Source organism: Moschus berezovskii, chromosome 3 (assembly GCF_049115385.1).
Source record: "Moschus berezovskii isolate FMDL1 chromosome 3, NW_MosBer_1.0, whole genome shotgun sequence".
In the NCBI taxonomy this organism is placed as follows: domain Eukaryota; kingdom Metazoa; phylum Chordata; class Mammalia; order Artiodactyla; family Moschidae; genus Moschus; species Moschus berezovskii.
The window spans coordinates 87,298,869-87,315,593 of NC_142462.1; the positions used below are offsets into that span (position 1 = coordinate 87,298,869).

General features: G+C 38.8%; 1 protein-coding gene across 2 annotated transcripts in view; it reads right to left on the minus strand.

Annotated features, from left to right (window-relative positions):
• HECW1 (HECT, C2 and WW domain containing E3 ubiquitin protein ligase 1) overlaps positions 1-16,725 on the minus strand; it is a 478,550-nt gene that overhangs the window by 169,844 nt on the left and 291,981 nt on the right. For both annotated transcript variants that reach the window (XM_088834636.1, XM_088834637.1), the window contains one exon: positions 5,721-5,890. In XM_088834636.1, coding sequence (XP_088690762.1) covers positions 5,721-5,890 — 170 coding nt within the window. The remainder of the gene's footprint in view (positions 1-5,720; positions 5,891-16,725) is intronic.

The following is a 16,725-nucleotide window of genomic DNA, read 5'->3' on the forward strand; positions in this document are numbered from 1 at the left end:
CCTTCTCCAGAGGATCTTCCCAACCCTGGGATCAAACCCGGGTCTCCCACATTGTAGGTAGATGCTTTACCATCTGAACCATCAGGGAAGCCTTAAGGTTACTTGGCTTCTAATCCTCTAATCTTGTGACCAGACTGGAGTAGTAAGGAGATTAATTAACCCAGCTTTGAGAGAAGCAGAGAGACTGGGTAGAGATGAATATACACCAGGGCCCTAGGCCCAATTTTAGTATCTGCTCAACCTGCTTGATATTTCTGAGACTCCACTTTTAGAAATTCCCTGCTTCATTTAGAGGTAGAAGTATACTCTGTATATAAGCATGCTGAACAGATAACCCAAAACTCATTAGTTGCTGCTGTTTCTGTTTAACTTCTCTGGGAAGTTATAATCTTATAAATGCTCATTATATCCAACCTGGAAAGTAAACAGACCTAAAATTAAGAAGAGTGTTCCCAGGGTGAAAAATAGTTTCTAATTACAGTAATAATAATAAAAAGGAGATAAATCAATCAACTTGGAAGTCTTCTTTTTAATTTTTTTAGTCTGCATTACATTTAATATCTATTTCTCTCCATTTTCCCTCATTTAAAAATTCTGATTGCAACTTTAATTTTTCTAACATTTAGCTAGCATGTTTTAATCAGCAAGAATATGTTTCAAGTTTGAACTTGCATAAATTTGAAAAAATCACATAAGGCTTTAATGAAACATTAATCATAGAAATAAATTTAACATTTAAACTACATGTTAAAGGGTATTCTTGCTCTTAACTGCAAGCAACATCAATTATTTCTCACTGAACATTGCTGGAATGTTAATCAGCAAATACAGAAAGTAGGACACTTGGTTCTCATTTACCTTCTTGCATAGAGATTTACTGACTTGCATAAATCCAGTAGGAGCAAGGAATCTTCATTTCACTCACCATGGGTTGCAAAGTGAGACCCAGAAGCCAACATTAGCTTTCACTTGTAAGGAAATCAGGAACCACTCAATGTGTGTGATTAAAGTAAACCCAGCCCAGTTGACATCTCATGTCTGTGCATACCACAAGCTACACCCATGAGAAAATTTTGAACTGCCCCCTAAGTGTCTGTGGATGCCTTGGTACTTTTGCATATGTACCTGGAATGCCCTCCCTCTCCCCTAAAATGTCCTACCACTTGTCAAGACCCAAGTCCAAGAGTGCACCCTCTGTGAGGTCTTCCCTCAGTGCTTTGCAGCATTCTGTCCACACCTTGATTGGGACATTTATTTCACTGTATTGTTTCCTTCCATGTGCCTGTGGGGTCTTATCTATCCATCGTTTTTGTGTCCTTCTTACCACTTCAACTTCTATTACTGAGTAGATGCACAATAAATATTTCTTAATGAATAATCAACCATGAGAAATTCACCTTGCTTTCCCCATATTAAAAAATTCATTTATCCTTTAAACTTACTCTCCAAAAGTAGGCATTCATATGATTAGCTGGAAAGAACAATTTAAGCTTTTGATAATTGACTTTGGCCTTATCACTCAATGCTGTCGATGTCAACTGATTTTTTTTCACCTAAAATAAGAGGAAGTTTAATGGTCATTCTGAGCATCTGATACAAGCTATAGATACTTTCTCCAGAATTTATTCACAACCACCTATGCACAAAACTGATCAATCTCAGGCTCTGAACTGGTTCAAATTCTGGTTCTGTCGTTTACCAGCTGTATGATCTTAGGAAACTCACTTAACTTCTCTGTGTCTTGGTTTCTTCATCTTTCAATGGGGATAACAATAGTTATCTTAGAGGGTTGTTATGAGGATGAAATGAGTTAATTATATAACACATTTAGAACATGGCTTGGCATAGTAAGCCCTATAGAAACTACCAGGATTAGGCTCTGGGAACTGGAGGTATCAAGATAAATGAGACAGGATTTCTTTCCTTGAGGAGCTCAGAGTCTCATGAGGAAGACAGCTGTGCAAATAAAAGATACTCTGGTAGAAGTCTGGACAAAGGAGCAGAGGATGGAGCACTTTCCTTCTGAGGCCTAGGAGAGGGTACCAGGCAGGAGGTGGTATTTTAGCTGAGAATCTATGGATAAGCAGGAGTCACTGGTTACATTAGTTGAGGATGTACATTTTAGGCAGATGTAAGCAAAGACACAGTTTATGCAGCCATGCGAAAGCAGTCACTGAGAGTGACTTCAGTATAGTGTCAGATGAAAGGTGCTGGAAGTACAACTGAAGCACACTGCGGACACTATAAACCAGTTTATTCAGCACCCATGTTCACTGCCTCTTCCCCTGCCCTCCCTGTTGGAGTCGGGGAAGTGGAGCATTAGATCTTCCCAAACAGGTGAGGTCCTGTGACAGTTAACAGGGCTTTTGCTGAAAAGGGCTTCTCCTGCAGGACAAAAGTTGAAAGCCTGTCAAGAAGAAAGTGTCTTCTTTTTTCTTTTTTTGCTTTGTTCCTACCTGGAACTTGGGTTTGAAGCTCTCAGACAGGAAGAGGAGAGCCATCTGCTGAGGGATTGTAGGAAGACCCAGAAAGCTCGGGTCCCTGGGGGCTGTGCTCAGTAGCTGCACTGCCTGCACACCTCCCTCTGGACTTCCTGTTTGTGAGAACTATCACAGCTGGCCAGGCTTTCTCTAGTTCAGAGCCAGAGGCATCCCTAACTGACCCAAGTGGTAAAAAATGCTGGGTCATTGAAGGCCTTAAATGTTCTCCACTGGGGCTGAGACATCCACATTTGAGCACTGGGCACTCTAGGCTCATTTAGGGGCTTTGAAAATACAGCTTTGCAGTAACACAAACCACACTGTTTTAAATCACAGCTCAGCCAGTCACTCTTCTGGTTAACTTGAGAAAGCAAGTGAAACAAGCTCAGTCTGAGCCTTGTGAGAGAGACACGTGGTAGAACTTATTTTGGGATGCAAACCTTCCCCACAGCATGCTGGAAAGACCCGAGTACGTCAAGAGCAGAGGAAGAGTGAGAGTTTGCTATGTCCTTGCAGAGCAAAATAAATCTGAACTAAAGATTCAGAAAGAGTTTCAGAACCTAAAGTGAATCTAGTTGACATTTTTAGCCAAAACATATTCTGATGGTGCTGGATTTTATAAATGCTCTTTGAGACTTATAATACCTTTATGACTAAAGGTCTTAGTATAAGATGCTCTGAAGTTCTTCAGAAGAAAGAGGTGTTTTTCTTTTCGTGTGCTATAAATTTCTGTGGCATCTTGTATTCCCAGGAATGCAGTGAGAAGTCCATAAATAACTGCCAAGAATAGCCAGGAATGTAGGAACAAACAATTTAAGATTCATGACTCCATGCTAGTGGCACTATGAGTGCTTTCAGTCTATTGATAACCAAAGTAGTAAGAAGTTCAAATACAACTCTGTTTCCCTTATGGTCACCTTCTCATGTGTGGCGCTCAGACATGTCCTACTCTTTGCGACCCCATGGATTGTAGCCTACTGGGCTCCTTTGTCCATGGAATTTTCCAGGCAAGAATACTGGAGTGGGTTGCCATTTCCAGCTTCAGGGGACCTTCCCAACTCCAGACTCAAACCCAAGTCTCTTGCGTCTCCTATGTTGGCAGGTGGATTCTTTATCACTGTGCCACTTGGGAAGCTCCTATAAAGCCTAGGAAGCAGAAACTGAAAAATCTTTGCCCCCAGATATCTACACTTTCTTGTCAAGGATGCTTGAAACTTCTGCATTAGAGATGATCTACTTTGAAGAATGAAAGAGGAATACTGCCCAAAGTGAGTGCCTAGGATCCATCAGCACCAGCCTGATAAGGATAATCTGATGCTCAGATTAAGGATAACTGATTTCTCAAAGTTACACAACTAATAACTGGCCAAGCTGGAATTTGAACCAAGGTCTGTGTCACTGCAAAGCTGTACTTTTAACTCCTACATTATATTGCAGCACTTTCATGTCCTAAGCCTCCCTGTTCCTTAAGCCACGCAGTTTTCAGATTATCCCCTCAAGCTAAAGAAGGGAGCTAGGCAGTCAGTGGGGGTGACAACTTTCTGCTAGTTCTCTTGGACAAGCCTTAGTCACTGTGAGGCTGAGCCAGATGAGGCCTTGTTGAGGAATCTTTTTGCTCCCAGCTGGCAGAGGAGGCACACGTAGGAGAAGAAAATCACCTTCATCAGATGAAACAAACTATTCAAAGCTCCAGCAAGTTGCCTAGCCCCAAGCAAACCAGGAAGATGGTGTGAATAATTTAAATCTATTTAAATTTATACTTATTCAAATCAAATAGTATGCAACCTCAGTGTTATTCTAGGGCTTATTGTTTTACCTGTCCCAGGAACCTGACAGTGTCAGAATCTCTCCAACTGGTCCAGACAGACACAGTTTAAATTTGTCACTCTCATTTAAGGACCACATGTGTGGGAAGTGTGGGAGAATGCTTAGATCAAATGCATTTCTTCCTACTCCCACAGAAAGGCAGAGAGAGGGTGTTCTGCTTTCAGGTACAGGCTCAGAATCAGATGAAGAGGCTATTACAGTCCCCTCGTATGTTGGGGGACTGGTTCCAGTACCCACCAAGACATGGAAACAAGTTAAATGCCCATCAACAGAGGAATGAATAAAGAAAATGTGTTACATGCATATAATATAGTATTACTCAGCCATAAGAAAGAAATAAAGGCATTTGCAGCAACATGGATGAATGAGCTTATCTACAAAACAGAAGCAGAGTCATAGACATAGAAAACAAATTTATGGTTACCAGGGGGTAAGGGCAGAGGGATAAACTGGGAGATTGGGACTGACATATACACACTGAAAGTGAAAGTGAAGTTGCTCAGTTGTATCTGACTCTTTGCGACCCCATAGACTGTAGCCCACCAGGCTCCTCGGTCTAGGGGATTTTCCAGGCATGAATACTGGAGTGGATTGCCATTTCCTTCTCCAGGGGATCTTCCTGACCTAGGGATCGAACCTGGGTCTCCTGCATTGTAGGCAGATGCCTTTACCGTCTAAGCTGTAAAACAGATAACTCATAGGGACTTACTGTTTACCACAGGGAACTCTACTCAGTACTCTAATGGCCTGTATGGAAAAAGAATCTAAAAAAGAGTGGATATATGTATAACTGATTCACTTTGCTATATTCTTGCTATATACTTGATTCACTTTGCTATAACAGTTCAGTTCAGTTCAGTTCAGTCACTCAGTCGTGTCCGACTCTTCGCGACCCCATGAATCACAGCATGCCAGGCCTCCCTGTCCATCACCAACTCCAGGAGTACACTCAAACTCACGTCCACAGAGTTGGTGATGCCATCCAGCCATCTCATTCTCTGTCGTCCCCTTCTCCTCCCGCCCCCAACCTTTCCCAGCATCAGAGTCTTTTCCAGTGAGTCAACTCGCTGCATGAGGTGGCCAAAGTATTGCAGTTTCAGCTTCAGCATCAGTCCCTCCAATGAACATCCAGGATTGATCTCCTCAACATTGTAAATCAACTATACTCCAATAAAAATTAAGATAAAATAAATATAAAAAATTCCACTTCACCCACTTAAAAAAAAAATCCCTAGGAGTTACAACCCTAAAAAGAGAACCCAAAGAGAACATTGCCCCATTCTAGGACGGAGAGAACCATGAACTTAGCAGAAGAGTTTAGGGCTCCAAGAAGGGAGGGAATAGCACGTGGGCTCCATGGTCAGTCACTTCGCTTTGTTACTTAAGCCCCTTTTTCAGGGCCTGGGCACTCACCTCGGCCTGCCAGATGGGGTTCACAGTGTTGCCAATGATTTTGGATCGCCTCTCCTGTCCGTGGTGGGGGAGGGCAGGAAAGATGCTGTGCTTCCCAGGCTGAATAGAAATCTTCAGGTAAGGGTCTGGGTTGAAAAACATCCCTTTCTTCAACCCCATGGCCTGGAAATCTATAAAATAGAGGATATTTCAATTTTATGTGTTTTAGCAAGGTTAAAGATTATCTGTCTGTGGAATTCTCCAGGCAAGAATACTGGAGTGGGTAGCCATTCCTTTCTCCAGGGGATCTTCCTGACTCAGGGATCGAACCTGGGTCTCCCACATTGCAGGCAGATTCTTTACTATCTGAGCCATCAGGGAAGGCCCAAAAGATTATATTAGGTTTTATACAAGGAGAAGAGTCCATCTGAAACATGGAAAAATTTTTCAGTCTTGAACCACCATTTTTCACCTCATTACAAAATATGGACTGATGTGTCTCCAGAACCCATTGCACGGAACATTTACTGACGTATATTAAATTGGTTTGGTAAGAACTGCCTGTAATAAATCAATACTGGCATTGTGGTCACTATGCTTTTCAAGAGAGGACTGTTGACCCTTTCTGGTTTGGATCTGGCACTCATCAGGCAGGTTGGGATGAGGCTGAGGTGCACACTGAGGGAGGAAATCCATCTTGGAAAATTCAGTGGGTCTAGGTGAAAATTCTTCTTTAAAGTGGAGACAGAAAAACAAGGGCTCTAGTCTCACAGTAAATAGGATCTTCACGAGTAAGGAAAGAGAGAATTAGGAGAAAAAAGAGAAAGATGAAGATTAAAAGAGTGAAGAGCAGGGGCATTGGAGGAAAGAAAAAAATCATGGCCTCTATGGAGCTAATGTACTTCAGTGAGGAGAGTTCTGAGGAGAGACTATGCTGTCAGGAGGAAAGGCTTTGAAAACTGAGCCGTTCCCTGTAATTGAAAGTATCTGATCATGTAAAATTTCATGCTGTGTGTAGGGGTGAGAGAGAGGTGATAGTGGTTTATGGCTGTTCTGCCAACAATCTGAAATCATATTATATTTATTGGAAATAAATTTATAATATCAAAAACATAATTAAAAATTTTGTATTATTATTTTCCAAAAAATTGTTCCTACTTATACATAAGTAAAAGAAACAGTTAAAAATACATTGGATTGATTCTCAAGTATGGTTAAGTTGTGAGGTGTTTGCAGAAATTTGTCACTGATGGAAAAAAGTACAGTTCAGCTCAGTCGTGTTCAACTCTTTGCGACCCCATGGACTGCAGCACACCAGGCTTCCCTGTCCATCACTAGCTCCTGGAGCTTGCTCAAACTCATGTCCATTGAGTCAGTGATGCCATCCAACCACATAAGTGAAAAAAAAAGGAAAAAATACATCGGACTGATTCTCAAGTATGGTATAAGTTGTGGGGTATTTGGAGGAATTTGTTACTGACGGAAAAAAGTACAGAAGCTTTCATATGAATTTAGTTAAATGATACTTTGAATTGATTCAAGGCAATTTCCGTAACAAAATTGTTCTTCCACTTTTGCATTATAATATACTGCTGCGAAGTGCAATAAAGGTTAGAAAATACAAACATCACAGAAATGTGCAAAACTCAGGTATCACCCATAGAAATGTGTGACAGCCTGAGTCTTCTCTCCTTAGAAAGGTTTGTTTGTAGGGTTGATCTTTCGCTAGTGTCAGGGGGGTTCTCACACCTCAGAACTGATAAGAACTCATCTCTGTGTCCCAAGTGTTTGTGCAAGCTACCTTGTTTACACTGAACACCTGCTTTCCTCTGGGAGTCTGGAATTTTAGTAGGTCCTAGGAGGAATTTGGCCACATGAGCAGCCCCCAGTGAAAACCTTTATTGCACTTCCTTATTTCCCAGATGGCTCAGAAGGTGAAGAATCTGCCTGTAGTGTGGGAGACCTGGGTTTGACCCCTGGATCAGGACAATCCCCTGGAGCAGAGAATGGCAACCCATTCCAGTATTGTTGCCTGGCGAATTCGATAGACAGAGGAGCCTGGTGGGCTACAGTCCATGGGGTCACAAAGAGTCAGACATGACTGAGTGACTAAAAATTTTTTTGATAGATAATAATTCATATTTTTATCATAACTTGTTGTTGGGGAAAATGAACCCAAGCTGTATGACTCCAGTGGGAGAGGACTCATGGAAATTTGCACCTGGTTTCTTCCAGATTTCATCCCAGGTACCTTTTTCCTTTGCAATATGCTCTTTCTCTTTTCAATGTTTTATAGCCATGAGTATGAGAAAACTCATGAGTTCTCCTTGTGAATCATCATTTCTGGGAGGTTATTTTGGGGACAATGGCCAAGAATGTGATAGACATATAGATTTATTCACCATAAAATAATATGACTATCATCGCCTTCATCACCTCCACCACTACTGCTGGCCATTTATTGATTAGTTACTAAATTCTGGGGACCATTCTATGCCCTTCAAATACATAATCTGATTTAATCCTAACTACAAACTCTACAAAGTAGTTATTATATCACTGGTTTGAGGAAGAAAATATAGAGGCTTCTGAGTTAAGTAACTTGAACAGGTTTTTATAGTTGGTCAAAGTCAGAAATGAAATTTGAACCTGCCTCTTTGATTCCAAAGTCTGTGTTTTTAACCAATATGTGATCCTACATTTTTATAAAAATTCTTTGGCATGGGTCAAATTCTTATGCATAAATGGGTCTTTTGAAAAAATTCTCTTCCATCAAACAGCTTTTCTAAATCTGCGTAATGTATCTGTATCACATGTTTGATACCTGGTAAGTCTAGTCATGCGTCATTGTTCTTGTTTTTTTGTCCAAAAGAAAACATCTTTCTTTACCACTCATACATTTATTCTTCCAGACTAATCGTATTAATTTTTAAAAAGCTGCCTCCAAAGAATTGGAATTTTGATCAGAATTGTATTAAATTTATAGATTAATTTTGGGAGAAATGGGAACTTTATACTCAGGAGCATATGTTTATTCATATTTTCATGCCTCATTTCATGTCCTCCAGTGAGCTTTTATAGTTTAAACTCAATTTGTGTACTTATTAAAATATGTGTTTCACAGAGTAAGATGTTTGAAAACTGCTATATCAAGGAGTCAATTATGAGTTTAAAGAGCGCTCGGCTGGGAGTCAGTATATTCAGATTTTAGTTCTGGAACACTCACTGTTGAACTTTATAATTTTAGAAAAAAAATTTTTTTTACTGCATTTTATTTTTTTTCTTTAAAAAAAATTTTTTTTTATTAGAAAACTGAAATTTAAATGTGTTTATATCACTCACTGAGTACATGGCATTTAAAAACAACATCATTACAGAAAGATAACAAAAATACAAAGTCTTAAAACCTACGGGATATGGAAAACATTATCCACCGAGGCCTTAAATGTATTAGGCTTTACATAAAAGGAAAAGCAATGAGTATACAAGTATAGTTGCTTTCCTTTCCTTATGATTATTCTGTTTATTTTGCTAACTTCTTAAACTGGCTGCATACTTGTATAATTTTAGAAAATTGATGTAACTTTGTCAGGTCTCAATTTCTTCAACTCTGAGATTGTTGGAATGGATGTGTATAATAACACATAGAGTTTTATGATTTTCCGAAAGTAAATGATACATTAATGGGAGAATATTTAATTTTCCTCCATTTTTCCTGTATTAGCTTTTTGTTCTGATGATAAACATGATACACACTTATTATAACATTTTTAAATACAGAAGGAAAACAAACAGAATTTTAAAGTTATTTCAAATTGTACTGCCTAGTGGTGGCCATTGCTAGATTTTTTCTTTATTGTCTTTCAGTAATTTGCATAGTTGAGACCATACTGAATATATAAACATTTGTCCTAAATTTTTTCTTTTGCCTGGATTATATAATAAAATGTCTGGTCCCATGTCTTTTAGAACATTTTGTATACATAATTCTTAAGAGTATATGGTATTTCATTATTTGACTCTGGTAATTTTGAATGTTTAAATTGTCTCCAATACTTGTGGGAGAAAAAATCCTTCATTTGCATTTGTAATTTGTTGAGGTTGTAGTGTTAATTCTTTGAAAATTAAAGGGATAATAGTTACATAGGAAATTTATTACCCCCAAGAAGTGGTAAAAACTGAATATATAAACAGATTTGAAAAGTAAAACATTTGCATCAACAATCTCGCTTTGCCATGTCTACTGTAGTCTTGAAATTTTTCATGATCTATCTTTCTGCTTATTTCTCATTTTATATCCTAAAAAGAAAAGCAGTCCAATTATATGCAGTATCTCCAGTTCTTGAGGTGTTTTTTTTTTTAATCTCTCTGTATGCTGCTGCTGCTGCTGCTAAGTCGCTTCAGTCGTGTCCGACTCTGTGCGACCCCACAGACAGTAGCCCACTAGGCTCCTCTGCCCCTGGAGTGGATATTCACATACTACTCTCAGATAAGATGCAAGGGTGAAGTTCCTTGAGCCTTTGCAAACCTGAAGATGTGTTTCTCTTGCCTTCTCACATAAATGACAATCTGGTAGATATAGAAATCTTCAGCTAAAATATGCTACCATTAAAGCTCTGTAGCCTTTGCTTCATGATTTTAGTGTTTGTATTATAAGACAAGTCTGAAATTAAAATGAGGTTTATTCTTTAGTATCATGCTTTTTCCACTCAGATGGCTACTCTGTTTGCATTTGAAAATTTCTTAAAAAAAAAAAAGGCATTTGTCTAGACGTTGCTCTCTGTACATACTTTTTTCCTAGTATGTGATGGTCAAATTTAAAGATGCAAGATTGTATCCAGCTCAAAAAAATCTTTCTGCTATTATTATTTGTTCTGATCAGAATTATCAGAACAAATAATCAGAATTTGTTCATCAGAATTATCTATGTATTGCTCTGTATTTGTCATCCATCTTTTTACTTCCTTATCTTTTTAAAGTCTGACCCTTCTATGTTTCCAATGAGAGAATCTCAAGTTGGTCTACCATATCATCGATTCTAATAATGTAGTGGTGAGTATGCTCTTCACTGCTTTCTAAAATCTCTCAAAGCTCACTTTGAATTCAATGACTGTACCTTTCAGAATTTATTTTTAATCTCTCCTTGACTATAATAGAAAAATGGTCTCACACAGATGACCATGACCTAATTCCTGGAACCTGTCACCTTGCACAGTAGAAGAGACTTTGCAGACATGCTGAAGAAACTTGATTGAGATGGAGAGATTCAGTGTAATTATAAGAGTCCTTATAAAGTGGAGGAAGGAGGAGCAAAATGAGGAGAAAGTAATGTGATAGCAGAAGCAGAGACTGGAGTGATACAGCCGTGAGCCAAAAACATGCATAACAGACTTTAGAATCTGAAAGAGATGAGCATATTCTTCCTAGGAGATCCCAGAAGGGAACCAGACCTGCCTGTTGATACCTTGATTTTCGTCCCTTAATATTCATTTTGGATTTCTGATCTCCAGAACTGTATGAATACATGTGTGTTGTTTCAAGCCACTAACTTTATGGTAATTTGGTATAACAGCAATAGGAAACAAATACACTTGACTTTATTTTAGCTTCAAAGACCTCCCTTATCATTTTTCTTCATCCTAGACTTCTTGCTTGATAGATTTTGCACTTTCCTGTGTTTTATAGAGTGTACAAGCAGATGATTGACATATCCTTTACTTCTCCTCAGTAGATATTTGTGACAAAATACTTCCTTTTTCCTCTTGAGTGTTATGTCCTTCAACTTTTTTTTTTTCCCATTCTCCATACACGTTTTAGGAAGTTGTGTGTAGCCCTGGTATTGTCCATCTTTAGTTAGTTGTTGTACAATGGGCTGCTGTTAGAATCCTCATTCCTACTTTTATACCTGGAGATGACTAGCATCTAGTTAACTTCTTTGATAATTTGTAGGTTTTGCTTAGTTATAGATTTGATGACTTTTTTCAGCTTTCTTTGAGGCATGAAATTTATCATGTTACTTTAAGCAGTATTTACTTTTCCTTGACAGTGAGTTAAACACATGCATATTCAATTACAAAGTATTATATCTCCACTACCATTCTAGGCATGCTTCTTTAGTTGCTCATTTTATATCTCCAACCACATTTCACTGCAGGCAATTTTTGCCTTGAGATAACTGTAAGAAAAATGATCAATTGGGGACCATAGGAAATGAACCAATCCTGCTCCTTAGAAAGTAGCTTTTTGAACCAAATGGGTGATGGTAGTGGGATGGTTTCATTTCCTCTGGTCAGTCTATGAGTCCATGTCTGCATGGCAGAGCCAAAAAATGGGAACCAATGAATGGAGATTTTGTCTCTTTCTGCAGTCCCATGCTGTCTATCCTGAATGGCATACCTGGCAGACTTTAGGATTTTAGTGCATGCTGGTTAGTGAAAATTCTTTATTTCTTACAGACAGCTGTTTTCCTAACTTCTACTGTTTCTGAAGGCTTGTGTAAATAATTGTTAGTTATCAAGCATTTCAATGGGAACATAAGAATAACAAATCAGGAGTTGTTAGTTTTCTGTCCTAGTAATACAAATTAATGAGTTTTTTTCTTTTTTTTTAAAAAAAAAACTGAGACAGACACATTCTATTGACGAATGTGAGCTTTTTTAAGACTTACTTTCTTTTAGAGTAGTTGTAGATTAATAGCAAAATCAAAAGGAAATACATAGATTTTCTCATATACTGCTTGCTCCACACATGCATAGCCCCCCACCCCCATTCTCAACATCTCCTACTAGATTGGTACATTGGCTGCAATTGATTAGCCTAGATTGACACATCATCATCATAGTGTCACTTTGATGAGAGACACTTTATCTTTCTTCCCCAAATCCATAATGTACATTAGGATTCACTCCATCACTATACATTCAACGAGCACTGACAAATGCATTATCACATGTATCCATCATTATGCTCTCAAAAAGAGTATTTTCACTGCCCTAAAAATCCTGTGCCCCACCTGTTCATCTCTCCTCCCCTCATCCCCTAGAACCACTGATGTTTCTATCATCTTCATAGTTTTACCTTTTCCGGAATGTGACATAGTTGGATTCACATAGTGTGAAGCCTTTCCAGATTGGCCTTTTTCAATGATTAATATACATTCAAGATTCCTGATGTATTTTCATGGCTTGATAGCTCATTTTTTTTTAGCACTGAATAATATTCCATTATCCGAATGTACTACAGTTTATTTATCCATTCACCTACTGAAAGACATCTTAATTGCTTCTAAGTTTTAGCAATCATAAATAAAGCTTCTATAGACATCTGTGTTAGGTTTTTCACAGAACTTACTCCATTTGGGTAATTTCCAAGCCATGTGATCATGGGGTCGTGTAGTAAGAGTATGTTTAGTTTTGAAAGAAACTACCAAAATATGTTTCAGAGTGTCTGTACCATTTGCTTTCCTGTCAGCAATAAATGTGAGTTCCTTTTGCTCCACACCTTTGCCAGCATTTAGTGTTTTCAGTGTTATGGATTTTGGTCATTTCAATAGGTACATAGTAGTATCTCATTTTAATTTGCATTTCCCATGTATGGATGTGAGAGTTGGACTGTGAAGAAAGCTGAGCACCGAAGAATTGATGCTTTTGAACTGTGGTGCTGAAGAAGACTCTTCAAAGTCCCTTGGACTGCAAGGAGATCCAACCAGTCCATTCTAAAGGAGATCAGTCCTGGGTATTCATTGGAAGGACTGATGCTAAAGCTGAAACTCCAATACTTTGTCCACCTCATGCGACGAGTTGACTCACTGGAAAAGACTCTGATGCTAGGAGGGATTGGGGGTGGGAGGAGACGGGGAGGACAGAGAATGAGATGGCTGGATGGCATCACCAACTCGATGGACATGAGTTTGAGTGAACTCCGGGAGTTGGTGATGGACAGGGAGGCCTGGCGTGCTGTGATTCATGGGGTCGCAAAGAGTCAGACACGACTGAGTGACTGAACTGAACTAATGACATCCGCTGGATCATCGAGAAAGCAGGAGTGTTCAAGAAAAATATCTATTTCTGCTTTATTGACTATGCCAAAGCCTCCGACTATGTGGATCACAATAAACTGTGGAAAATTCTTAAAGAGATGGGCATACCAGACTACCTGACCTGCCTCTTGAGAAATCTGTATGCAGGTCAGGAAGCAACAGTTAGAACTGATCACAGAATAACCAGATTGGGAAAGGAGTACGTCAAGGCTGTATATTGTCACCCTGCTTATTTAACCTATATGCAGAGTACATCATGAGAAACGCTGGGCTGCAGGACCAGATGGCTTCACAGTTGAATTCTACCAAAAATTTAGAGAAGAGCTAACATCCATCCTACTCAAACTCTTCCAGAAAACTGCAGAGGAAGGCAAACTTCCAAACTCATTCTATGAGGCCACCATCACCCTAATACCAAAACCTGACAAAGATGCCACAAAAAAAGAAACTACAGGCCAATATCATTGATGAACATAGATGCAAAAATCCTTAACAAAATTCTAGCAATCAGAATCCAACAACATATTAAAAAGATCATACAAAATGAACAAGTGGGCTTTATCCCAGGGATGCAAGGATTCTTCAATATCCAAAAATCAATCAATGTAATATACCACATTAACAAATTGAAAAATAAAAACCATATGATTATCTCAATAGATGCAGGGAAAGCCTTTGACAAAATTCAACATCCATTTATGATAAAAACCCTCCAGAAAGCAGGAATAGAAGGAACATACCTCAACATAATAAAAGCTATCTATGACAAACCCACAGCAAACATTATTCTCAATGGTGAAAAATTTAAAGTGTTTCCCCTAAAGTCAGGAACAAGACAAGGGTTCCCACTTTCACCACTACTATTCAACATAGTGTTGGCCACAGCAATCAGAGTAGAAAAAGAAATAAAAGGAATCCAGATTGGAAAAGAAGAAGTAAAACTCTTACTATTTGCAGATGACATGATCCTCTAAATAGAAAACCCTAAAGACTCCATCAGAAAATTACTAAAGCTAATCAATGAATATAGTAAAGTTGCAGGATATAAAATCAACACACAGAAGAAAACAGAAATAGAAATTAAGGAAACAATTCTATTCACCATTGCAATGAAAAGAATAAAATACTTAGGAATATATCTACCTAAAGAAACAAAAGACCTATATAGAAAACTATAAAACACTGGTGCAAGAAATCAAAGAGGACACAAATAGATGGAGAAATGGTATATACCGTGTTCATGGATCGGAAGAATCGATATAGTGACAATGAGTATACTACCCAAAGCAATCTATAGATTCAATGCAATCCCTATCAAGCTACCAATGGTATTTTTCAGAGAAAGAGAAAAAATAATTTCACAATTTGTATGGAAATACAAAAAACCTCAAATACCCAAAGCAATCTTGAAAAAGAAGAATGGAACTGGAATAATCAACCTGCCTGACTTCAGGCTATACTACAAAGCCACAGTCATCAAGACAGTATGATACTGTCAAAAAGACAGAAATATAGATCAATGGAACAAAATAGAAAGCCCAGAGATAAATCCATGCATCTATGGACACCTTATCTTCAACAAAGGAGGCAAGAATAAACAATGGAAAAAAGACAATCTCTTTAACAAGTGGTGCTGGGAAAACTGGTCACCCACTTGTAAGAGAATGAAACTAGAACACTTTCTAACACCATACACAAAAATAAACTCAAAGTGGATTAAAGATATAAATGTAAGACCAGACACTATAAAACTCATAGAGGAAAACATAGGCAAAACACTCTCCGACATAAATCACATCAGGATCCTCTATGACCCACCTCCCAGAATATTGGAAACAAAAGCAAAAATAAACAAATGGGACATAATTAAACTTAAAAATTTCCAGACAACAAAGGAAACTATAAGCAAGGTGAAAAGACAGCCTTCAGAATGGGAGAAAATAAAAGCAAACGAAGCAACGGACAAAGAATTAATCTCAAAAACATACAAGCAACTCCTGCAGCTCAATTCCAGAAACATAAACGACCCAATCAAAAAATGGGCCAAAGAACTAAACAGACATTTCTCCAAAGAAGACATACAGATGGCTAACAAACACATGAAAAGATGCTCACCATCACTCATTGTCAGAGAAATGCAAATCAAAACCACAATGAGGTACCATTTCATGCCAGTCAGAATGGCTGCTATCCAAAAGTCTACAAGCAATAAATGCTGGAGAGGGTGTGGAGAAAAGGGAACCCTCTTACACTGTTGGTGGGAATGCAAACTAGTACAGCCACTATGGAAAACAGTGTGGAGATTCCTTAAAAAACTGGAAATAGAACTGCCATATGACCCAGCAATCCCACTGCTGGGCACACACACCAGGGAAACCAGAATTGAAAGAGACACGCGTACCCCAATGCTCATCATAGCACTGTTTATAATAGCGAGGACATGGAAGCAACCTAGATGTCCATCAGCAAACAAATGGATAAGAAAGCTGTGGTACATATACACAATGGAGTATTGCTGCTGCTGCTGCTGCTAAGTCACCCCAGTCGTGTCCGACTCTGTGTGACCCCATAGACGGAAGCCCACCAGGCTCCCCCGTCCCTGGGATTCTCCAGGCAAGAACACTGGAGTGGGTTGCCATACTCAGCCATTAAAAAGAATACATTTGAATCAGTTCTAATGAGGTGGATGAAACTGGAGCCTATTATACAGAGTGAAGTAAGCCAGAAAGAAAAACACCAATACAGTATACTAATGCATATATATGGAATTTAGAAAGATGGTAACGACAACCCTGTATGTGAGACAGCAAAAGAGACACAGATGTATAGAGCAGTCTTTTGGACTCTGTGGGAGAGGGCAAGGGTGGGATGATTTGGGAGAATGGCATTGAGACATGCATATTATCATATATGAAATGAATTGCCAGTCCAGGTTTGATGCATGATACAGGATGCTCGGGGCTGGTGCACTGGGATGACCCAGAGGGA